General features: G+C 45.0%; 1 protein-coding gene across 2 annotated transcripts; it reads right to left on the bottom strand.

Annotated features, from left to right (window-relative positions):
- Positions 1-1560: 1560 nt before the first annotated feature.
- On the bottom strand, positions 1561-24434 carry RBM17 (RNA binding motif protein 17). 2 transcript variants are annotated; one of them, XM_043883931.1, is made up of 12 exons: positions 24277-24434; positions 13670-13807; positions 13020-13136; positions 10341-10507; positions 9506-9603; positions 8393-8449; positions 7070-7211; positions 4962-5113; positions 3818-3891; positions 3225-3323; positions 1979-2051; positions 1561-1851 (listed from the first exon to the last, which is right to left on the bottom strand). In XM_043883931.1, exons 2-12 carry the CDS (start codon positions 13790-13792, stop codon positions 1748-1750), a joined length of 1206 nt encoding a protein of 401 aa, XP_043739866.1. In that variant the 5' UTR covers positions 13793-13807; positions 24277-24434; the 3' UTR covers positions 1561-1747. The 2 variants fall into 2 exon arrangements, with proteins under 2 accessions (XP_043739866.1, XP_043739867.1); XM_043883932.1 differs by lacking the exon at positions 24277-24434 and adding an exon at positions 14742-14760.
- Positions 24435-25068: the final 634 nt, after the last annotated feature.

Here is a 25068-nt window from a genome sequence, read left to right as displayed (position 1 = left end):
AGTTTAACAATTAGACAGATTGGGGGAATATTCACTAAATTTTACCCATGCTAATAGAAATCTTAGTGAAGCACTTCCATCTCTCTGGTTGACGGTGAGAATGTTGGGAAAAGCCACCTCAACAATGATGTTATCATAAAGCTCAACAGTAATGCAGCTGTCAAAGGGGGTTGGAACGTATACTTCCCAGACCTCAGGGTTCACACAAATTAAACTAAGCCGTCATAATGAGTACCCAGCACAAGCACATCTCAGCCTCCGTGAGCCCGAGCGCAACACCGTCATGGGTGTCCAGAGCCAAGTGTGCGGTAGGCCTGTTCAAGTGTGAGGCAGGCTGCTGACTCTCAGGTCCTACAAAATGTCTAATTATGTAGTTATTTTACCTTTTGTTCTTAAACTCATATTTATTTCATAGAGTATGTGCACTTTCTTCTCAGAAGCAGTCTTAATTCACTTTAACTCAGTAAAATAATACCACAAAAGAGAAAATGTTATTCTTTTATTTTATGTTAAATAAAAACATGAGAAAATCCTTTTTTAAAAAGGGTCAAAATATTCCTTATGTCTCCAAACCAAGTCCATGGATGCAAAGAAACACTGGCTACTTTCCTCCCCCGCAGGGTCACATACACTGTCACGTTGAAAGGACCTGAAGAGACACCACGGCGCATGGCCCCAGCCGCCGCTTCAGGTTAGGTCACATGCAATATTCGGGCAAGCAAGGAGCAGAGTATAGGCAGGCAGATTCTAGAAACACTTCCTGCTCGGGCCAAATATTATTATTTGTTTTGTCTTGTAGTCTTGCTAAACATTTAGGCCACATATACCACTGTACTTCGATGGTACAGTTTTTCACAATTCCAGAATTATATTAATTGGCAGTACAGTTTAAGTAGCTGATGTGGCTGAATTTTATCAATTTAAAAATTACATATGAGAACTAACAGGACTGCAAATTTTGCCAGTAGAAACATGACCCCAGGGAATCACCACTTCCACATTATCGGGCACACATTTACAATGTACCCATAAGGTTCTGAGCTATGCTAAAGACTAGGCTTCAATCTCTGAAAACAAATGCTATATTCATGATTTCTATACCCAAATACTCCTAAATCCATCATAATCTCTCGAGTCTGACTTAGCTTAACGGAAAATGATTCATCCAAACAGGTCATGGTAGGCTCAAGATTCTTCAACCTTAGTTTAGGTTGTAAAGAGCTTTTTCTATGACTGGAGTCAATAAGAATTTCTCTGTTAGAGAAAGCAGAGGGTTTCACCTTAGGCAGACTGCCAAGATGATACTTTATTATAGAATTTATGAAGCTACAGTTTAGTAACTTGCAGGTTTTATTAAAAGAAATCAAAAAAGAAAGAAAAAGGGAACACATCCCCACCAAAACTTTCCGATTTTTTTTTTAAGTGCAAGAAATGCTGTATCACTGAAGCACTTGAGAATTATCATGAAATCCTAGCAAAAAATGTAATCACCTCAGAAGTGGTAATAAAAAAGAGAAACAACCAGAGAGGCACACAGATTGCTTTTTGTTTGTTTTTTTAAAAGGATTTTTATACTATATTAAAAAACCACAAAATAAAAAAGGGATCAGTCAACATATCTTAGAAGTCCTCACAGAGTCTCTGCACCCACAGCCAGGAAAGGCCCCCCTGATGCCTTGTTCTCCTCTGCTCACTCTGCAGCTTGCCGAAGGATCGCTGGAGATGACTCAGGCTCTAGTTTTTAAAATCAAACTTGTTCTGCCAAATCCAGGACCCTGAATTTATCCAAATTGTAGAAACATGCTTTGACCACCCGTCCACCAAAATACCTCCCGTTCAGATCAACAACAGCTAAAAGGCAAACAAAAGACAGTTAGTTAAGGCGGGAATTCCACGAGACATTACAACAATATGTCTTCATAATATTAAGATCACAAGTTCAACTTTTTAATTCTTTATCATTAGCTGTACAACTTACCTTTAATTGCTGACTCAACCCTCTCGAATTCTAAAAATATTCGTACTGCTTCATCATCAGGGGCACCAGGAATCTGGAAAAGAAATGGAGTGTAGTAAGTAAAGGTGTCATCAGAGATGTCAATGATTTTTGTCAGAGTGAGTATTCCAATTACAGATAAGTAGTGGTCAAATGCCAAGGATATTAGTGTAATCTGTGTGTGCATGTGCACGCTCAGTCGTGTCCAACTCTTTGTGACCTCATGGACTGTAGCCCACCAGGCTCCTCTGTCCATGGGATTTGCCAGGCAAGAATACTGGGATGGGTTGCCATTTCCTTTTCCAGTAAGTGTAATTTACTCATCATCAAAATTCACTTAACGTCTGTTTTGGACAGGCTATGTGCTAAGTGTAAGGAAAAGGCAGCTAAGCAGGACCTTTGCAGGTCCTATGCCATCAGACACATAAAAAGATAATTATGCAATCAACAGACGCAACCCAGCATGGAAGAGAAGCTGAGGTGAGCAGGAACTAAAATAAAACATCTGTACACGAACTGTCTGTCACACCAGGCTGAGTTCCTCCGTTATGCTTTCTAGGCCCCACTGCACTGTGTAAGCACGACTGCCGCTAATCCCCACCACACCCACACCACCCATCTCCAGAAGCCGTAACCCTATGTGAATGCCAGTTCCCTCCTACCCAAATCCTACCCACACAGTCCAAAGCTCCGCTCACATCTGATACTGTTCACAAAGCCTCCTCTAACTATTCGGTATTGATCTAATCCTTCTCTCAAATTCCTGTACTTATAAGTCAATGTTACTGAGTCCAGCAACTGAATATTCTCTAACTTCACATTTGTTCTGTTGTTTCTTCAGCTGAACTATCACCGAGAGCAGAGGAGGCACCTCCCCAACCCCAGTGCAGTCAGTACTGGTACGTGGGAGGCACTAAATAAAATACTTGCCAAAAGAATGACGCCAAAGGCACATGTGACGCCCCTGTCACTAAACTACTGAGTCCACTGTCATCAGGTCTAAACGTCAGTCACAAAATGAAATATTTCTTCACCAAATAACATTTGAAGTTCTTCTGATGCTAATATCTGAAATTGCAGTAACTGAGTAAAAGCAGTATAACTAACCAACACACGTCACCTTCTATTGTAAGACAGTATATTACTTACAATGCATCCTCTATTTACAGAAAATGCTTTGTAACCTATCAATCATAACTTGGGTTATAAACAAAGAAATCTCGCTTACTTCAAATATCACACATTTTCCAACTTTGCCATATTTTTCACACTCTTCCTTGGTTTCTACTTCCAAGTCTTCATCCACCTCTCCTGCACCAACCATGTTCTATAAACAAAAATAAATATATAGATTCCAGCATCTAGTATAATTGACAACTATGTAGAAGAGATGTATAAGTAACTTTTTTCCATGATGGCAAATGTTTCGAAACCCAAATGACCCAAAGAAAATTTTCATTCCTGAAATATCCTGAAGTAGGTTAGTTTTTTTTTAAAAACTAAAAAATATACATTAGGCTTCAACAAGAGTTACCAAAGCAACTGGGCAAGCACCAAAATACATAAACCAAGCTGAATTTCTGACAATCTCAAACATTTTAAAGTAATTTATCACTGTAGTCTTAAGTATTATGTTTAGCAAAGAAACACTAGTGAAAAGGAATCTAAAAACCAGTCTTCCAGGGAGTCTACCCACAAGTACCACTTTCAGTCCTCTTCAGCCATCCCATCATTAGTGGGGCTGACAGCATGCAGGGACAGGGCAAGGGGGAGGGACACACAACTCAAAGCGGCAACAGGGCTCCTCCTTCAGCTCCTTACCCTGAGTAGGACCACTTTGGTAGGACACTTAAGTATTTCAGTTAATGGATTCGAATCCGACTTCTTGGCTGCGTCTGTAAGAAAACATCATCAGAGATAAGTGTGAGGGCACCAAGTCTAAGTTACAACAAGCAATTTACTTTCAACAGCAATCCCCACTCTCTATGTCCTAGAGCCAGCATCTACACAGTCTCTGAGCAAAGATGCAGCCTTATCTGTCTGAAAGCATTACTTTGCTTTGGTATAATTTTTACCACAATTTCTAGGACTTTTTAACATCCTCAGTGAGGTGCATTTTTGCTTAGTTCATTTCCTAAAGGGCCGACAGGGCACGGTGATCACCACCCTCAGAAGCGAGCCTTGGCTCAGGCAGTGGTCAGAGATCCTGAGCGCAGTGTGAACGAGCGGGTCAGCAGCCAGCCACGAGCTGACAGTGTCAGACATTCCCACACACCGGGGTAACTGCTGGTTTCTGGTTCCAGCCTGTGAGGCTCACTGCTGCTTCCTCAAGCTCCACATCAACATGCCTGCCAGGAAAGTTCTCTTCCTTCTTCAGGAAAAGGCATTCAGCTAAGACTGATTCAAAACTACTCAGTTCTGCTGCTTAAAGTGCTAAATCATGTTTCACTCATTCCAGTATGTCCTCACTACAGAACAGACTGTAACAATCAAATGAAAATAAAACACCACGTAGGCATCGTCTACCAGAAGACTGTAAAACAACGTTAGTTTTACAGAGCAGTCAGTAAGAAAATTAGGATGAAAGGGCAGAAAAAAGCAAAAAGCAGAGGACCCTTACAGGATAGAGATACAGCAGAAACAATCACTGATATACTGTGTATGGCTCTGTATTGCTATAAAAACACAGTAACGGTTCTACCAGTATAACAAGGCTCTTTCCCAAGGAGAAGCAGGCATGACAGGATTTCTGGAGTCCTGTTCATTTCTGCCAAAGCCTCTCATCTTCTTTTCCTCCCACAGGCGTTCTGTCTCTCTGTCTTGAACTATTTGTATTTGTAAAGATGGGCCTCAGAATTCTGTTTCCACCACCAGAGCTGGAAGGCATCACGATGAGGAATTCTCTCATTCAGGATGGCCTGCCCCCGCCCACACCCCCAGGAGCCCTGCTCGAGGGGGGGCCCACCTTTCTCGGTGGCGTCGCCCACGATGATCTTGCCGCCCCGCTTGCTGGTCTTCTCCACCGACAGCGCTGTGCTCAGGCCCTGCTCATGCTTCCCGAGACCCTGGCCTTCCCGGAAGCCGTACTTCTGCATGATTTTATGTGCTACCGTGCCCCTGCGAGGAGGAAAAGGAGAAAGGTCCCTGAACTTGGGTCATCAGCTACAGCACAGATTAGATTTCACATCACAATTTCCTTCTGGGAAGACAGAATGTAGATTCCACAAGGGTATTGATGATGCCAAATATCTACTAACGGGTTGAGATGGAAGTTGTGGGATGTTCAGGAGAAAGATAAAGAGTGGATGCCCTTAGAATACCTGAGGTGAAGGAAACACTAGTTCCTCTGGTGAGAATTCCCCAGGGCCTGTTAGAAAATACCAGACTTCCTGTGTGCATGCTCTGCTACAAGGCTCATAACCAGTTTAAGTAAGCCTGTCAAAAACTAAGTATGGTTTCATGTAATGAAGACGACTGCATTTTTCTAAGTAGTATAGAAGTTTCCAATGACTGACTTCATAAATGAAGGATGCTTAGGGACCATCTATTTAACAGATGGAAATGAAGAAACTGGGGCCCATAGTGGCTGCCTAGCTTAAGGCTGACTGAGAGAGCAAAGCAAGCCACCACATGTTGGTATTAACGGTGAGACTGAAATTGAAAGCCACAACCCTGAATTCTTAGTCCACTGCTCTTCCTCTAGTTCGTGATAGCTTTCAAACTGCACAGGGAGGGGCCTCAAGGGTACCCACACTGACCACTGCTTCTTAGGGCCTAAACCCCAAAACCCTGCTTCAACCAGAACTGTACCTACAGTATTTCACATATGTAATTTCCTTAAATATTTCATTTGAACAAGTTGTTCCAGAGCTAAAAAGACTGAAGACTTATGAACTGTACTATACTGTACCTTCTTCAGGCATAAAGATTTAATACCTTTTTCTTACCAGTAATAAGGCACTTTGTTTCACTAGCAGAAAAAACCAAAACCAGCCCCCAGTGATGTCACGCCTGTGCCCCTGCAGTACACACTCCAGGGCGGCCCCACGCACATCTCTCCAATGAGTGAACATCCTCCGTCGGCACCACCCAGGGCAGTATAGTGAGCTTTGTGTGGCTACTGAGCACTCGAGACTAGCGTGAGGAAAGAAATACATGCTGAATTCTATTCACGTTCAATTAATTCAAGAGCCCTAAATGGCCAGGAGCCCCCAGAGAACAGCACAGGTCGAGAGGACAGGTATCAAGGTGAGAACTCCAAATCCTCTGACACCATGCGAACCCTAGCCCGCTCTTTGGCTCTACCAGCCCAGCCCCGAAGGAGCGAAGGCAGAATCAAAGTGCTCACACAGGTGAGGGCAGGCCAGAGAGACCTCTGCAGGCACAGCCTCCCCACCAGAGGTGCGGTCCTTCTAAAGGCCTCGCTGCAATGCTGCTCCCCTCACACCCCCTCGGAGCACGAGAGGAACACAGTAAACAACACACAACACTCTTTTAACCAAAACACATGCCAAATCCAGCAAGTCCTAAAAAAATCCACAAGCCCCAACTGAAGTCAACCTTAACACTGACTTTCAAACACTGGCAAACAAATTTCTAATTATAGATAGAATGACTAAAAGTGTTTAGACCAAAGGTATAGACTCATGACCTTAAAGCAAAGGTCATTTTATCAAGGAAAAAAAGGATGCCATTCATCTTTTGGACATAGTATAAGTCAGGTCTAATTCGTACGAGCTATTTCATTTGCCAATGTTCTGAAAACAAATATAAATAACAATCAGAAACTGTTCCTACCTAGGGAATATAATGTTCAGCATCCAAATCACTCAACGCTTCTGACAGAAAGCTCTACGTTTTGTACAAAACGTTAACAGGGTCGTGCTGCAATACCCTCCCAGTGACTCAAGCCCTGATCCCCTGTGACTGGGCGCACCAGGCACTCCTTGTAAACCCGCTGAAGCCCTCATCTGCAAACACGCTGCATCCACTGGAGGGGCTGACCACACCACCCCCGCCCCCCGAGTCCCACCCTCCCTGCACCCGCTGAGGCGGAAGTGCCCAGGCCATTACCCCATGTTGGCGAGGAAGGAGTTGCCAGGGCCGGTCGGGGATCGGGGTCTGTCTTGTTCCTCATACACTGGGGGAGGGATAGCAGCTTTGGAAGACTGTGAGCGAGGTCGTGAATCCTCTTCATAAGGGAAGTCTCGGGGTACTGTTGGAGGACAGGAAACAGGATTTTAATTTTTGTGCTCCTTACCCCAGCAGACAACGAAGGTCTCCAAGGTCAGGGACCACATGCCAGTTCAGTGAAGTGCAGCCCCAGCTGTGCAACAGCATCAGCAAGGAGCTCAGAAAATTCCAGATGCTTGGGCTCCACCCCCAAAGACTGGTTTCAGTTGGGGCTTATGGGCTGTCAGGTATTTTCATTATTAACTTTTTTTTTTCCTGTATCATCTTCTTTATAAAAAGGTAACACTCATAGTGTAATAGGTATTTAAAAACTCTGAGGACTGTTACATTTTCTCAGGATAGTTTAGGTATGCTCCAACAGAGAGAGCAGGAAAATGAACTAGGAGATTCACCAAAGTCCAGTTCCAACCCCCAATTCTAGAACCGATCCCTGGAGAAGACTTCTGGGAATCTGAGTCAAGGCGCACAACCTGTGACTGAGGGATCTAACTTGGGGACATGCTGCCACCTTGTGGAGGGCCACAAAGTTAACAGCTCCTAGATCACTGAGAGCTGCTGAGTGTGTGGGACTGCAAGGAGATCCAACCAGTCCAGCCTAAAGGAGGTCAGTCCTGAGTGTTCACTGGAAGATCGATGCTGAAGCTGAAACTCCAATACTTTGGCCACCTGATGCGAAGAGCTGACTCACTGGAAAATACCCTGATGCTGGGAAAGATTGAGGGCAGGAGGAGAAGGGGACGACAGAGGATGAGATGGCTGGATGGCATCACTGACTCAACGGACCTGAGTTTGGGTAAACTCCGGGAGTTGGTGATGGACAGGGAGGCCTGGCATGCTGCAGTCCATGGGGTCGCAGAGTCAGACATGACTTAGCGACTGAACTGACCTGAGATCACTGAGCACAGAACTTGCCAACTGAGCTACTATTTGTTTTAACCTAATTCAAAATATGAAATGTTAGAGAAAACAAAATGAATTATTTTTAACAAACAGAAAAGCATCTTGGTGCAGAAAAGCCCTAGAGACTGGCATAAAAACTTCTGAAACATAAGGGCTGGAAGGTGCTCTTGGCCGATGGCTAGAGTGAGGAGGGTTTGGGGCCTCTTCCCTGCACCCAGGTGCCCGGCTGATTCCAGCTGAGACTTCCCAAGACTGGGTTAAAGACGTGCAGCTGAACAGAAGAGGGAAGAAACAGGTACGTACACTCTTTGTCCTTCTCCACAAGAGACGTGGGAGGTGCAATGGCAGCTCCGCCCATACCTGCAAAAGAGACATTCCGCTGAGCAAGGGCTGAGTGAGGGCAGAGCGAGTCAGCCCAGGCCCCGCTGAATCGCACGCCCACCCCAAAGGAAGAGGCAGGCAGGCACACTACTCCAGCCTCTCGCTAACACCTAAAGAGTCCAGTGTCTGAACCCAGGGTTAAAAGTACACAAGTAGGTATCACTGCTTGGATGTGTGAGTACTTCTGGTCAGTCTGCTTTGTGTTGTCATCATTCTTGTTCACATTTCCTAGACAGAGAACGGTGGACACAAACAAACCAACGCAGACTCCATTTGCTATCAGACCACCAGAAGGACAACATGAGCAGAGAACACAGGGATTTTTCACCAGGAAAAAGCCCTAACGTATGTATTATAACTTAATCATCAATGAGACACTGCAAAAAATGATAAAATGTAAATTAAAGAAACTAATTACAAAACCATGCTGCACCAGCATGCAATGTTGCACAGAAGAAATCCCCCAGAATCAGTGTACAGGCAGCAACCACATGTGATGAAGCCGTTCTCTCAGAATGGACAGTGCTTAGCTATCTAGCAGTCACCAAGAAAGAACCTTGCTCTCACACAACTGCGATGCTGCCTGTGAGGCTTCAGAGATGGCGGCGGCCTGACCGAGCACGAGCTCACACCCTGTCTCCCCGCCCTCCTTACGACACTGCCAGAAGCCAGCATTCAGGGGCTCAGTCGTGCACGTGGGTGGCAAGGCTTCTGGACAAGAGTGCACTCTCCACTCAGTGCTGTTCTCAATGCAAGTGCAGATGGACAGAGAACGGGCAGGCATGGCTGTGCTACGGACAGAGACAAGCACAGGCATGTAGTTTAAGGTGTGCTCAAAGGGCCAATAAGGAAATGTTAGAGAGATTATCTGTGAAAACACAACGAAAAGTTAAACCCCATACAAATGTGGGTTTTTGCTAAGATTCCAGAGAGAAAACTACCCAAATCAATGTCAGCTGAACTAATTGTCAAACAATACGGAAGGAAAGGGTAGAATTGCACATCTAAAACATGACATTTATGTTCACGCATTACTTCTTTTCCTCCTCTCTCGCTCATAATCTTCATCTTCATCAGAGTCTGGATCGGGTCGCCTGGAAAACCCACTAGCTTCATGTCTGTCTTTACGCCTCCTGTGATAACAGATGGAACAACTCAGAGATGTGAACTCAAGGGCCCAAATGAGAAAAATCCAGAAGATAAACTGAACAAATTTAACCAGGTATATCCATATAAATAGCAAGAAAAAAGCTTCCTTCATATTTACCTCTTTCAACTTTAAAGCAAATCAACACAGGTAACAGTTAATAAAATAATTTCGATTCTCTAGAACATGCTTTCACTTCGTGAAATGAGTCAGTAAATAATGAGAAATAGTATATTAATGTTTATATAATCATTTAATAATTAATACTCAGCATTTTTAAGAGAAGAAATGCAAATAAATCTGTTACCCATACTTTCGAAAAACATAAAAGATGTTATGAGTTCTTAAAAACTCTATCTGACTCAAAAATAGTAAAAGCTGAGAAAAACATTTTAAGTATTTTAAGCAGTATGACTCTAGTAGAGTCAGAACACAGGAAAAAAAGAAAAAACCTATTATTCAACATCAGTTTGTAAGCTATTTTTCTAAAAACTCACTCAAAATGTATGTTCTAAGTTTTCTGCATCTATACATGAATTTACTCCGGAGTTTGTTTCTATGATGGGATATAACAACCACACACTCTTAACAACAGTCTGACTCCTGAGGACTGTTCAGACCAACCACAAAACCCACTCAGTCCACAGACAGCACTAAAGTTCACTCATGACATCTGAGCAAACATTTCAAACAATCCCATTCCACACTTGCATGAGGCCTTACTTTTCTCTCTCTTCTATTTCCTTCTGTCTTTCCAGCTCCCGCTGCCTCTGTCGCTCCTCTCTTTGGCGCTTCACTACTTTCTCATAATCGTTAGGAAACATGGGATCATATTCATCAGCTAAGGGGATCAAAACTTCTCCTGCAGAAAACCCGCTGGGAACAGGGTCCTGAGGAAGGGAAAATGCCCAAGTAAGTATCACCCTCTGTCTTGGCGTTTTACTCACAGAATTAAGGTCAAGGACCATGTCGGCAAGACAGGGCCCTGAGGACCACCTGTCCTCGGCAGAGGACCACCTCCCTCTGCTCTACAGAAGAGGGAGCAGATGTCCGGGGAGGCTCGGAGACTCAGCATGCTCACGCGCCCGGCCCAGGGGCAGTAGAGCACGGCAAAGTTCACCTCTCAGTTCGGGATCAATCCCGTAAACACCCTATAGCATTTTCCTGAAAGTCTTAAAACAAGCTACAATTACCCAAAATTTTAAGCAATAAATTTGATTTTTTATACTAAATACAAAATACTTCTACTTTTATATACATAAAAACTTAAAATACAAAACAACTCATTAATAACATATTCTTACAGTCATTTAATATAATAATCTCAGATTTTGATTACATGGACACACAACATATTAAGACTCTCAAAAAAAAAAAGGAAAGAAAAGGAGAAAGCCTCCTCCTGGGCTCTGAATGCTCCGGAGTCCACAGCCTCCCCAGGCCACTGTATCTCAGGCCGTGAGTCTGAACAGGGTACCAGGGTACGTAACTCCCTTCACAGCATGGTTCATTTTTTAAAGTCCACTAAATCAGGTTTTTGCGTTCCTTTTGTACATTTATAAACTGCTCTCTGAGAGAAAAAGAACAAAAGGCAAATAGTGCACTAGAAACACAAGATGAAAAGGGGGCTTAGCCCTAGAATGGTGGTCTTGATCTCTGTGGTTCTCCTAAGCCCTGACCCACTGCATGGTCTCACGTTCCTAAATCTTCATACTTCCTTCTGTTTGTTTCTCTAGCATGACACCCCCTTAATGTCTGTAAAAATAAGATGCCTTCCCTGGTCCCCAGACACCCAAATGAGTGCCGGTCAGGGTCCCTAAGCTCCCACTCTGCACCTGTCAGGAGGAGCGTGCCCAGCACTGCCAAAGGCAGGACGGCTGTTTGTAAAACGTATTTTACATATGAACACAAAATAGGCATGATACAGAGAGCTTATGCTCAGTATCAATGGATCTAAATCTAACAATTCCTTGACTACACTGTGCAGCTGGACATTTTCTCATCGTATTAATAAAACAAAACACATCATGGTCTCCTTACAATTAAAAATAAAAAATCACTTTGATTTGTTGAATAAATGAAATTAGAAAAATAACTGTAATCACCTCCCAGGCCGTATCACTGGAAATCTGACACAAATCTATTTGCAAGGCTCCCAAAGGGCAGGTTATTCATTTGTATGCACATAAAAGACACTTCTAAAACACAAAAGCACCTGAACAACATTTCCATTCAGTTACTATTAAGACAGGAGAAGCTAACAATCAGCAACTCAATTTATTTAACACAGCCATCACAAAGTTTCAACTCAGAGCACAAACTGTCAGGATGAAGGCTAATTCTCTGTCATTTAAAATCTGACAGCAAACAACTTTTACTGTGTGAACCCTGCTAAGTTCAACAATGAGCCATCCTGCTCTAAATGCCAAAAAGAATAAAGGGGCTTGCTTCATTTTAACAGATTGACAATACCCAATACTGCAGACGGTGGGAAAAACTCAAACGCTCACACTGCAGGTGATACAACTCTGCCAGAACAACTTGGCGATAAATAAATTGCCCAGGAAAGGGACTGATCTCCTAAAGTCACCTCAGGAAATCTATCCTAAGAAAATTTTAAATGCATAGAAAGCTCTCTGAAAATGTGTTCCCTAAAAGGTTTACTGGTCCTACAGTTAGGAAATGGGTGTGTAAATCACCATACACTTACCTGATGGGAATACTTTACAATTAAAAATTGGCTATGTTGCAAAAAGGAAAATGCTTACTGATTAAATTTGGGGGTGATATTATAGGTTCTGGAGTCAGTATACAATAACAGAAGAAGATTAACCAGTTTTTGATTAGAAGCAGCAAGAAAAAATTAGGTGACGAATTTATAGGAAAAAATGTTAAATGACTAAGACTCCTCAGAAAAGTTCCCTTGTGGGGAACCAAGTGGTTTTGCCTCTTGACAGACTACCAGACTGCAGGAGAAGGATCAGTTCCCCTGGCCAGGAAACCCCACCAAGAGCTTCAGAGCATGCCACACAGGGGAACACGGAGAAGCCATCAGGATGATCACATGGTCCTACACTTTTTGACACAGATGGACAGCCACAGTATATTAAGTGAGAAAAGCAAATCAGGGAACAGAAGATGCAGGAGGAAAAGAATACCAAGTTTTTAAATTCTTAAGTCATTTATTTTTCTTTTCATCCACCTCCAGTTTCTGATTATATAACTACTGAGCTTTAAACAGATTAAGTGTTTTAAAGTTGATAAAACCAGAGCAAAAATTAAATTGAACATGATACTGACTAGATTGCAAGGCCTACAGAGGAGGGGTGCTCAGAGTGACGTGTGTAAAGTGCAGACTGGGAAAGCAGGAGAGCCCACCCAGTTGTGTGTGTGGAGGCGTACCTTGAGGCCTGCGGCCACGTGCGGCGGAGTGTCCACGATCTGCCGCTCATCTGAAGAGCCGCCTCGCTTTAGGTCGATTACTGGAGCAAGGACTGTACTTTGTTTTGTCCTCTGGCTCTAAAATCATCAAAAACCAAGAAAAGTGTACTGAGGCTTCAAACCAAAATTCGGATTACTTGTAACAAAGCTTTTTTTTTGGTCTTGGCAACAAACCTTTCAGATATGAGAGAAACAATCTTAAAACAATAGCCTTTTAATTCAATTATTATGATAACCATACACTAGGTTCCTTTTTCTTACAACACAAATCTCCATTTTTATAAAAGGTTTACAGAAAGATTGGCTGCTGTTAAATTTTCATATGAAATAATACATTGAAAAACTATGCTTGGACACACTGTACTTTGAAAACCAGCCTCACTGCTGGAAATCCAGAGTACTCTTTTCCTCATCCTGACTCTCTGAAACAGTTCTATTTCCAGGAGACAGGAAATGACCTTCAACTCCTATTTCTCTCCCTTCCTACCCCAGCCTCTCCTCCTACAACGGATGAGCCCTACATATTTAACAAAGAGGCAGAGGAGTGGCTCTTAATCCTCAGGAGGCACCTGCCAGGACTCTCTCCTCACAGGCGGGCTTAGCTCTCTCACCTTGGCCTGAGTGAGAGCGGCCTTCTTCACCTGGAGCTGAGACTGCAGGAGTTTGAAGTTTTTGGACCAGCCTTCTGTCTTTGAGTCGCTGGTCTCCACGCCCAGGTCATCGTACAGGGACATCTTCTCAGTTCAGTGCTGAGAGGGAAAGTGGGTAGGGGTTAAAGAATGTAAGAACGTAGAGAAGATTTCTAACCCTCCTATGTTAAAATATGCAGTGGCACGGAATTTCAGAGGTAGGAAGTATTTGATGAGATCACCTTGTCCAGGAACATTCAGTGACAGAAGCCAAGACACCTGATATCACCAATCGGTGCCCTTTCTAATACCCACGTGCTATTTTCAAAATAAACCTCTAGCATGAAGTTTCCTGTATATAAGATCATGTGATCAAGTAATTCAGGAGTGAAATCATTCTGTTCTACAAAAGGAGGGAAGAGGGAAGTTCCAGAGTCAGGGCATTCTTAACTACACATATTCATTTAAAAAATTCTACTTTGTGTCAGCAGCAAAAAGTAGAAGCCTTACAAAAACACCTATTACCAGGTGACTTAGCACAATTAACCACGTTTTCGGCCGGGGGGTGGGGGGGTGGCGGGGAAGCTACCCTTTTATAAACAAAAATTTTATTATATGCCTACAAATAAGGGGGAAAACCCAGAAATGATCTCACAGATGTGACACGAAAGTAGGTTAGATTGTACTAATACCCAGGCTTCCTCCTATCCCACCTTGTGATCTTTAACGACACTGAGCACAAAGAGAATCAACAATCTATATGTGAATGACCAACACATACTATCCCTGGCAGAACAGAGGAGCACAAGAGGATGAAGACAACAAAAAAGACAATAGTAACACTTGTTGTTCAGTCCTCTCAAGTCATGTCCAACTCTTCGGGACCCCATGGACTGTAGCACCCCAGGCTTCCCCATCCTTCACCATCTCTGGGAATTTGCTCAAACTCATGTTGAGTCAGTGATGCTATCCAACCACCCTCCGTCGTCCCCTTCTCCTCCTGCCCTTAATCTTTCCCAGCATCAGGATCTTTTCCAATGAGTGGGTTCTTTACCTAAGGTAAAGGATTGGAGCTTCAGCTTCAGCACTTCCAACAAATACTCAGGGCTGATTTCCTTTAGGATTGACTGGTTGGATCTCCTTACAGTCCAAGGGACTCTCAAGAGTCTTCTCCAACACCACAGTTCAAAAGCATCAATTCTTCGGCGCCCAGCCTTCTTTATGGTCCAACTCTCACATCCATACACGACTACTGGAAAAACCACAGTCTTGACTATATGGACCTTTGCTGCGAAGTAATGTCTCTGCTTTTTAATATGCTGTCTAGGTTGGTCATAGTTTTTCTTCCAAGGAACAAGTCCTTTAATTTCATGGCTGCCGTCACCATCCACAGTGATTTTGGAGCCCAAGAAAATAAAGTCAGTCACTGTTTCCACTTTTTCCCCATCTATTTGCCATGAACTGACTAGACCATTCAGGTATGACCTAAATCAAATCCCTTATGATTATACAGTGGAAGTGAGAAATAGATTTAAGGGGCTAGAGCTGACAGAGAGCCTGATGAACTATGGACGGAGGTTCAGTGACATTATACAGGAGATAGGATCAAGACCATCCCCAAGATAAAGAAATGCAGAAAAGAAAAATGGCTGTCTGAGGAGGCCTTACAAATAGCTGTGAACAGAAGAGAAGCAAAAAACAAAGGAGAAAAGGAAAGATATTTCCATTTGAATGCAGAGTTCCAAAGAATAGCAAGGAGAGATAAGAAAGCCTTCCTAGCGATCAACGCAAAGAAATAGAGGAAAACAACAGAATGGGAACAACTAGAGATCTCTTCAAGAACATTAGAGATACCAAGGGAACACTTCATGCAAAGATGGGCTCGATAAAGGACAGAAATGGTATGGACCTAACAGAAGCAGAAGATATTAAGAAGAGGTGGCAAGAATACAGTGGTATCACTCACCTAGAGCCAGACATCCTGGAATGTGAAGTCAAGTGGGCCTTAGAAAGCATCACTGTGAACAAAGCTAGTGAAGGTGATGGAATTCCAATTGAGCTACTTCAAATCCTGAAAGATGTTGCTGTTAAAGTGCTGCACTCAATATGCTAGCAAATCTGGAAAACTCAGCAGTGGCCAGAGGACTGGAAAAGGTCAGTTTTCATTCCAATCCCAAAGAATGCTCAAATTACCGCACAACTGCACTCATCTCACATGCTAGTAAAGTAATGCTCACAATTCTCCAAGCCAGGCCTTAGCAATACGTGAACCATGAACTTCCAGATGTTCAAGCTGGTTTTAGAAAAGGCAGAGGAACCAGAGATCAAATTGCCAATATCCGCTGGATCATTGAAAAAGCAAGAGAGTTCCAGAAAAACATCTATTTCTGCTTTATTGACTATGCCAAAGCCTTTGACTGTGTGGATCACAATAAACTGTGGAATATTCTGAAAGAGATGGGCATACCAGACCACCTGAACTGCCTCTTGAGAAACCTATATGCAGGTCAGGAAGCAACAGCTAGAACTGGATATGGAACAACAGACTGGTTCCAAATAGGAAATGGAGTATGTCAAGGCTGTATATTGTCACCCTGCTTATTTAACTTATATGCAGAGTACATCATGAGAAACGCTGGGTTGGAAGAAGCAGAAGCTGGAATCAAGATTGCCGGGAGAAATGTCAATAACCTCAGATAAGCAGATGACACCACCCTTACAGCAGAAAGCGAAGAACTAAAGAGCCTCTTGATGAAAGTGAAAGAGGAGAGTGAAACAGTTGGCTTAAAGCTCAACATCCAGAAAACTAAGATCATGGCATCTGGTCCCATCACTTCATGGGAAATAGATGGGGAAACAGTGGAAACAGTGTCAGACTTTATTTTTGGGGGCTCCAAAATCACTGCAGATGGTGATTGCAGCCATGAAATTAAAAGATGCTTACTCCTTGGAAGGAAAGTTATGACCAACCTAGACAGCATATTAAAAAGCAGAAACATTACTTTGCCAACAAAGGTCGGTCTGGTCAAGGCTATGGTTTTTCCAGTGGTCATGTATGGATGTGAGAGTTGGACTGTGAAGAAAGCTGAGTGCCGAAGAATTGATGCTTTTGAACTGTGGTGTTGGAGAAGACTCTTGAGAGTCCCTTGGACTGCAAGGAGATCCAACCAGTCCATCCTAAAGGAGATCAGTCCTGGGTGTTCATTGGAAGGACTGATGCTGAAGCTGAAACTTCAATACTTTGGCCACCTCATGCGAAGAGCTGACTCGTTGGAAAAGACCCTGATGCTGGGAGGGATTGGGGGCAGGAGGAGAAGGGGACGACAGAGGATGAGATGGCTGGATGACATCACTGACTCGATGGACATGAGTTTGGGTAAACTCCAGGAGTTGGTGATGGACAGGGAGGCCTGGCGCACTGCGGTTCATGGGGTCGCAAAGAGTCGGACACGAGTTGAGCGACTGAACTGAAGTGATGGGACGGATACTATGATCTTAGTTTTTTGAATGTTGAGTTTTAAGCCAGTTTTTTCATTCTCCTCTTTCACCTTCATCAAGAGGCTCTTTAGTTCCTCTTCACTTTCTGACATTAGGGTAACAGCCTATCACTGTCACCAGGGTGGTCAAAGGCAGTATCTGCTACAGAAGCCCAGGAGGAGGCTACCAGTAAAGCCAAGAGCAGTCAGGAGCTGGTGGGGACTTCCGGAGATAAATCTGCTCCAGGTCAAATCCAGTCAGAGGTCTACACCCCTAGCTGCTAAGTCCTTACTGCCATGTTTAAAAACCTCAACATTCTGAAACCCACAACATGGCTCATTTCTCAAAATAAGACAGCAATCTGTTTCTCATAGCTGGAAAGGGGGAAAAAATTGACTGAAAACCCTAAACTGCAAAGAAATGCTTAACACAGGAGTTGCTAACTTATGAACACATTCCAAAAGTCTGTCAGTTCCCAGGTTCAGACAGCATTTCGCTACCGAAACCATGTCACACAAATCCTGTTTTGCCTGTGTTATGTCTCAGGAAAAGAAGGTGATACATACAGGAAGGGAAATATCTAATTTTCCCCCAGAATCACATCTGACCTGGGGCAAAACTTCAGTGTCTGCTCATGCTCACTTCTCCACCCTTCTGTGCATGGATCTTAAGACCCCGACACCCCGACACCTCGGCTGACCTGGTTCCACGGTGCGTGGGGCGGGGGTGAGGGGGTGGATGCCACCTCCTTCCCTCAGGACAGCAGTTCGGCTCCTGAGCTGAAGTCAGCCCCGTCACCTCTGGGTGCCTTTCAGAGCTCCTCCCTTCCTTTATACCTGAACCCTGCGATGACCTGAGAGCTCTCAGCGCTGATTGCTAAATGAAAGGCCCCAAGGCAGCACAGAAGCAGGGTGACTAAAAGCAGAGCCCACGGTACTGGTGGCTGAGTGCTCCAAGAGACACACAGAAACACTGAGACATGCCTGACGGTCCTCCCCTCAAGGCTCCTGGGACAACCCACTGGCTCAGCAGCGACAAAGATTCCCTGAAGAGTGCATCCCACAGGGAAACGCCCGCTGCCTTCAGTGCCAGACAAAGCGGACTTGGCAACACCTTGTCACGTTATTAAGCTTAAGACACGCACAAGACACTGAGGCTAAACGTAGAAAAGTTAATGAATTCCTTTTCTCATCTAAGCATGCCTGAAATCTGACCAGGTCTCCAAAGTTTTGTAGGGAATACCCCTGGGTCCACTTCAGAACCTACTATTTTAATCCACGGTCTTATAAACTCCACGAAAACCTAGATCCAGTGTGTGGAGGTCACTGCTCTACCCCCAGACTAAGATCAATGTCTGCCCCAGAGTCCAACAGGGAATGGGGCCAACTGCTCAGTTAGCACACTACTTGCAAACCCCTCTCATCACAGACTTCAGGAATTTCTGGCCACTGATGACTGCACAAGACCACAGAACCGCAGAGGATGTCGTGCACTTTTCTTCCAGCCGACCTGGTACTCAAAACTAATCCTTCTTTTCTAGGTACACATCCTTAAAGTTTAAATTTAACCTGAAAAACTCAGAGCAACAGCAAAGAAAAACAATGCTGAGTGTCCAGCTTGCAAAGGGCCCATGAATGATGCCAGGTTTGAGCTGCCCAAGTCCACTTGGGCGTGGCCTGTTTTCCACAGTAAATACTACAGGACCACACCATCCAAGGTTGGTGGAATCCATAGATATGGAGGGCCAACTGTGAAGTTATACGGATTTTCAGCTGCGGAGGGTTGGTGCCCCTGACCCCTACCTCGTTCAGGGGTAAACTGTAATGTGGTTTTCAAAACACTACTTCAGAAATGACCATGCATCTTTCATCTAGCCTAGTCTAATTTTTTGAGACCTCAGCATTCAGCTGATCATCAGACCAAAGCCTAGTGAACATATTGTGGGTTCATTTGTTTTATCTTTCTTTATTCTTATAAAGGCAAGAGAAGATCGACACATTTTGGCAAATAAATATAAACAACAACACTTTCTGGGAAATTATAAAGCTAAATTATCAAACTTTGTTCACAAACCAAACTCTACTTTGTGTGTTAGTCGCTCGGTCGTGTCTGACTCTTTGCGACCCCACAGACAGTAGCCCGCCAGGCTTCTCTGTCCATGGGATTCTCCAGGCAAGAATACTGGAGTGGGTTGTCATTCCCTTCTCCAGAAGAACTTCCCAACCCAGGGATCGAACCCTGGTCTCCTGCATCGCAGGCAGATTCTCTACCGTTTGAGCTACAGGGAAGTCCTTTTCCACTTTACTTCTCTCAATACTGCTTCGTAAGAAATTTGAGAACATCATCAAGAAAGGTGTTTACAAATAACGTTGGTCCCTAGAGACTAATTCAAGATGGTGGAGCAGAAGAATGTGCACTCATCTCCTGCCAGAGCACCAAAATCACAATTAGCGGTTGAACAGCCATCAAGAGGAAGACACCAGAACCCACCAAAAAAAGATACCCTCCATTCAAGGACAAAGGAGAAGCTGCAGTGAAATGGTAGGAGGGGCACAATCATGACAAAATCAAACCTTACACCCACCAGGTGGGTGACCCACACTCTGGCAAACACCACCACCGGAGTTCTCACACTGCTCTGAAGGCTCTAGGCCCCACATCAGGCTCCCCAAACAGGGAGTCTGGTCAAGGGACTGGGAATCCCCAAGGAATCTGACTCTGAAGGCCAGTGGGATTTGATTACAGGACTTGCACAGGACTGGGGGGAAACAGACTCCACTCTTAAAGAGAGTACAAACAAAACCTTGTGCTTACTAGAACCCAGGGGAAAGGAACGCTGACCCACAGGAGACTGAGCCGGACCTCCCGTGAGTGCTGCAGGTCCCCCGCTGAGGTGTGGGTTGGCAGGGGCCCGCCCGGGACAGGGCACTGGCAGCGGCAGTCCTGGGAGACGCATCTCAGCTGGGTGGGAGTCCTCTGGGAGGTGCCAAAAGCCCCAGTGCAGAGCCTGAGGGCTTCCCTGGAGGCTCAGAGGGTAGAGCGTCTGCCCGCAATGCGGGAGACCTGGGTTCGATCCCTGGGTCGGGAAGACTCCCCTGGAGAAGGAAATGCCAAGCCACTCCACTCTCTTGCCTGGAGAATCCCATGGATGGAGAAGCCTGGTAGTCTACAGTCCACGGGGTCACAAAGAGTCAGACACGACTGAGCAACTTCACTCACTCACTCATAGAGCCTGTAGACTCCAGGACTGGGTCACCTCAGGCCAAACAGCTAACAGGAAGGGAGCGCAGCCCCATCCATCGACAGACAACTGGAGTCAAGTTTTACTGGGCATGACCCTGCCCACCAGAGCAAGACCCAGTTATTCCCACAGCCAGTCCATCCCATCAGGAAGCTTGCACAACCTCTTATCCATATCCACCAGAGAGCAGACAGAAGAAGTAAGAACTACAATCCCAGAAGCCTCTAGAACTAATACTACAATTAGAGAAAGCTAACCAAGGTGAAAAGAAATAGGATTATGTCCCAGATGAAGGATCAAGGATCCCCAGAAAAACTAGAGGAAGTGGAAATAGGCAACCTCCCAGAAAAAGAATTCAGAATAATGATAGTGAAGATGACCCAGGATCTCAGAAAAAGAATGGAGGGGATACAAGAAATGTTTACCAAGGGCCAAGAAGAATTAAAGAACAAATAAACAGAGTTGAATAATACACTACAAGGAATTCACAGGAGAAAAACTGAGGCAGAAGAATGGATAAGTGACCTGGAAGACAGAATGGTGGAAATCACCGCTGCAGAACAGAATATAGAAAAAAGAAGGAAAAGAAATGAAGGCAGCCTAAGAGACCTCTGAGACGACATTAAACACAGCAATATTTGCCTTGTAGGGGTCCCAGAAGGAGAAGAGAGAAAGGACCCGAGAAAATATCTGAAGAGATAACAGCTGAAAACTTCCCTAACATGGGAAAGGAAATAATCAACCAAGTCCAGGAAGCACAGAGTCCCAGGCAGGATACAAATAATGTTGGTCTCAATGGAAATGGAGTGACCAAATGCCCACTAAACGGAAGGGAAAAGACCAACTTATTCACTTCTGCATTTCCAATTTCTGGCACGGAAGAGGCATTCAATAAACATTTTTAAATATAAACAATTAAATAAACTCTTTTTAGCCACATGAATCAGCAGTGAAACTACACAACACCCACAGGCTCCACTAGGAAGTAAAGAAACAAAAGCTTCTGAGATGGATGGTGGTAATGGTCACACAACACCACCACACATGTAAAAACAGTTCAAATGACAAGTTTTATGTGTATTTCACCACAATCAAAATTTTTTAAAAACCAAGTAAAAAGGAGAGGAGTAGCAGCACAAGGGGAGGCAGTGTGAGCTAACAGGATGCTGGACATGCCCTAGGGAAGGAGTAAATGCAGATGGGAACATTTTCCCTATTTCAGGGCTACACGCTCAAGCAGTGCAGAGGCTCTCTACCTCCAACAGAGATCTTTCAGCCAAGAGCCCAACTCCTAAGACTTCATCACCCAACTGGTGAGGTTCCATGCCACCATACTTCCTCCAACTCCAGTCTACCTGAAGCGAGCTGTTGACAACAGCACCTGATTTGCCTCGCTCCGCAAGCTTCAAAAGTCACTGTGCAGCAAAATCTTATGTTCATTTAAAGTTCCCTGTTTCTATCCTCAAAACCTTCAAAAGCACACCTTAAATATCTGAAACTGATGTCGCCTTACTAGCATCTGCTAGCTTTCTGTACCTCGGAGGTTACACTTCAGATCTCCTCATCACGGTAAAGGCAGAACAGCTTTCTTCATTTTTCTCTTCACAGATCTTCAAATTCACAGAACTGAATGAACCACAGCAACGACACGCTCTACCCACCTGCACTTGTAAGACTTGCTTTAATTAACTACTATACTGCAACAAGCGCCAGTGAGACAAGAGACCACCCTCCACCCATATGGTCACCATCCCATCCCATCCACCCAAGTGAACTCCCTGGACCAGCAGCAGCCTGAACCCCATTCTAATTCCTTCCTTTCCTCCTTTTATGTAACCTTACCGACACAACTTGCTGCATCCATTCCTTTAAAGGTGTATATATCTTCACTTTAGCTGCCTTGAGTACTTGCAAATATATCACAGTTGATTCATGCATCCTCTCTGCTGCAAACACTGAAAATAACAAGTGCACTAACAAGACTCTGTTATGACCTGAACTTCACCTAATTAATGCTCAGATGTCTTTCAGATAGTACAACACATTTATGTCATGAAGTCTGGTGACAGGTAATAAAAACGGAGCACTTTCTAACATTTGGATATATCTTAGGAAGCCAGGACCAAATGGAAATACAAACAGTTGATTTTCATAATTTCTTTAAAATACCATCTCACCATTGACATCTTTTTCATAGTAACATCAGCCTTTGATCAACACATCTTCTATGTATGCTCCTTTTTCTTTTACTTAAAAAGAAACATGGTAAACACAGTTCTTCTGGAAGAATGATGACTTTTCAAGATTGTACCTAAGCTAGAGAAGTATTTTTTAAAACACGTGCAACTGGCAAAAAAGAACATGGAAGACATCTTCCTAGGAGCATCCCACATGCTAATCTTTTAAGTACATCTCTGAAGCCTTTGCTGACAACCCTCACATAAAACCAGCTACCCCCTGAACACACATCATGTTAGGCTGTCCACTGGGTGACATGTCTGTCTCTTAATATATCATAAACCCCTCAGAGGCAGCAAGGGCTGTTTCTGTCTTTATCTTTATATCTCCAATGGAGCACCATGCTTGGGACATTGTTAAGCACTTTTTAAATATTTTCTAAATATATCAGTGAGTGGTCAGTCAGCACACAACACATTTCTTAGTATGTACCATTTGCTTTATTTCTTCTAAAAATAAAACACCCATAGTTTAAGTTACTAATGTAATATCCCATATCGCCTAATATCCTCACTATAGTCAAACTGCCTAGGGCCTTTAACCCACAGAACTGTGGAAACCGAACTGCATCCTTTAAAAACTCCACCTGTTGAGGGGAGACACAGTCCGCACCTACCTGAGAATGTGCAGAATTTTGCCCTCCTCCAGTATACCCTATTTCCCATCCACTTGCCGCCTCTAGGAATAAGCACCTCCCAGGGCCCTCCTTCACTGACTTCTCAGAGAACCTTCTTGATCTGACCTGACTACCCCTATTCACACTTCTATCTCCCTTTCCTGCAGTTTCCAGAATGCACTAAGGTGCTTCACCTCTGCTACCTTTACACTTATTTCCTCTGCAGGAAAGCTTTCCCTCATCGTGCACATCTAAAAAGACACCCCCAAGGCTCAGTTACACGCCTCACTCCTTTGAAAGCCTTTCCAGACCCCACTCCAGTCCCTCAGACCGACCGAGGCGTGGCTTTTTACACTTGTTTCTCTGGAAACTAAACTCACGGGAGCGTAGAGACAGAATCTTACTGATTTAACTATCTGCTGTTTCTAAACATGACCTGGGCAAAAGGAAACGCTCAAGAAAAAAAAAAAAAAACTTGGTGACTGAATACTGAAGCTAAAATACCGCTTTAAGAAAAGACAGAGTCCGGGGCAGTGCCAGAGCCTCGTCCAGGTAAATCCCCCATCTCTGAGGGATGGCCACACCTGATTCGAAGCCGGGGGCGGAAACGGATTCCTTCCTCGGCGCCCCCGGCCACAGGCTACTCAGGCCCGCCTACCGGGTTCAAGGGACCAACAGCTGTTCCCGGACAGACCGACAGCGAGAGGGAAAGGCGCCCTCGGGTCGAGAGACAAGGACAGACCAGACAGACGAGGGAAAAGAAGGTAGAGAAGGGGTGCGAAGGCCCGGCAAGCCGAGACACATAAAGAAAGGGGGCGGCAGGGAGCGAGAGAAGGCGGGGAAGCTTACCAGCGGCCAGGCCGCCAGGCGCGGGGGAGCCAGCGGCGCGGGGCCGGTCCGGGACCCCCGCCCCTCGCGGTGCGGCCTAAAGCCGCGGCCTCGCCTCCCGCGACGCCCGGACGGGGAGGCGCGCCGGCCGCGGCCCCCGCCCGCCCACCGGCCCCAGAGACCACTTACCCAGCGCGCCCGGCCGACGCTCCCGGGCCGCGGCGGCGCACCGACGCCAACGCGCCGCCGACACCGCGGGCTGGGCGCTCGGCGTCAGCCCCCGACGGCAACACCGCTCCGGCGCCAACCCCTACGCAGACTCCGCGGGACGCGCGGCGGCGCGGGGTCACGGCGCGTACGGCCGGAAGAGAGGCGCCCGGCGCCTGCGTTGAGGGCGCTTCTGCTGCCGCGCGCCCCCTGCCGGCCGGAGGACCGCGCCCGCAGACCCGAGAGACTTCCTCTGCTGCCAAGAGGGGTCGCGATGGCACAAGGTTGTGACGCTACAGACCCTGGAACCTGGAATTGGCCTCAGGTGGAGAGAAGGACGACTGGTCCAGGGCTACAAAGGTCGACTTCAAAACTGTTCATCATCAGTGTGCACAAAGCTGAAGATAAATCATAGTAGGAGAGATGAACGGGGAAAGGGCTGTAAAGGACAAGACCAGGAGAGCTGAATTAACTGTGAAGTGAAAGTCGCTCAGTCGTGTCGGACTCTTTGAAACCCCGTGGATTATACAGTCCCTGGAATCCTCCAGGCCAGAATATTGGAGTGGGTAGCCTTTCCCCTCTCCAGGGGATCTTCCCAACCCAGGGATGGAAACCAGGATGGTAGGCGGATTCTTTACCAGCTGAGTCACAAGGGAAGGGCTCGGGAAATCATGGATATGAAGTTAGGGTTACAGGATGCATGTTATATACATATACATACATGTATACATACAAGGTACATGTTATAAAGCCTCACGATTTTAAAACGATAGG

Source organism: Cervus elaphus, chromosome 23 (genome assembly GCF_910594005.1).
Source record: "Cervus elaphus chromosome 23, mCerEla1.1, whole genome shotgun sequence".
In the NCBI taxonomy this organism is placed as follows: Eukaryota; Metazoa; Chordata; class Mammalia; order Artiodactyla; family Cervidae; genus Cervus; species Cervus elaphus.
Note: the sequence above shows the minus strand (reverse complement) of the source record. Positions and strands in the feature narration are given on the sequence as shown.

Coding starts and splice junctions, on each gene's coding strand:
- RBM17 (XM_043883931.1), bottom strand. CDS start 13,792: ATGTCCCTGTACGATGACCTGGGCGTGGAGACCAGCGACTCAAAGACA. Junction 10,508..13,019: donor ACGTGGCCGCAGGCCTCAAG/GTACGCCTCCAC, acceptor TCCCTTCCTCAG/GACCCTGTTCCCAGCGGGTT. Junction 7,212..8,392: donor TGTGGAGAAGGACAAAGAGT/GTACGTACCTGT, acceptor GTCCTCCAACAG/TACCCCGAGACTTCCCTTAT.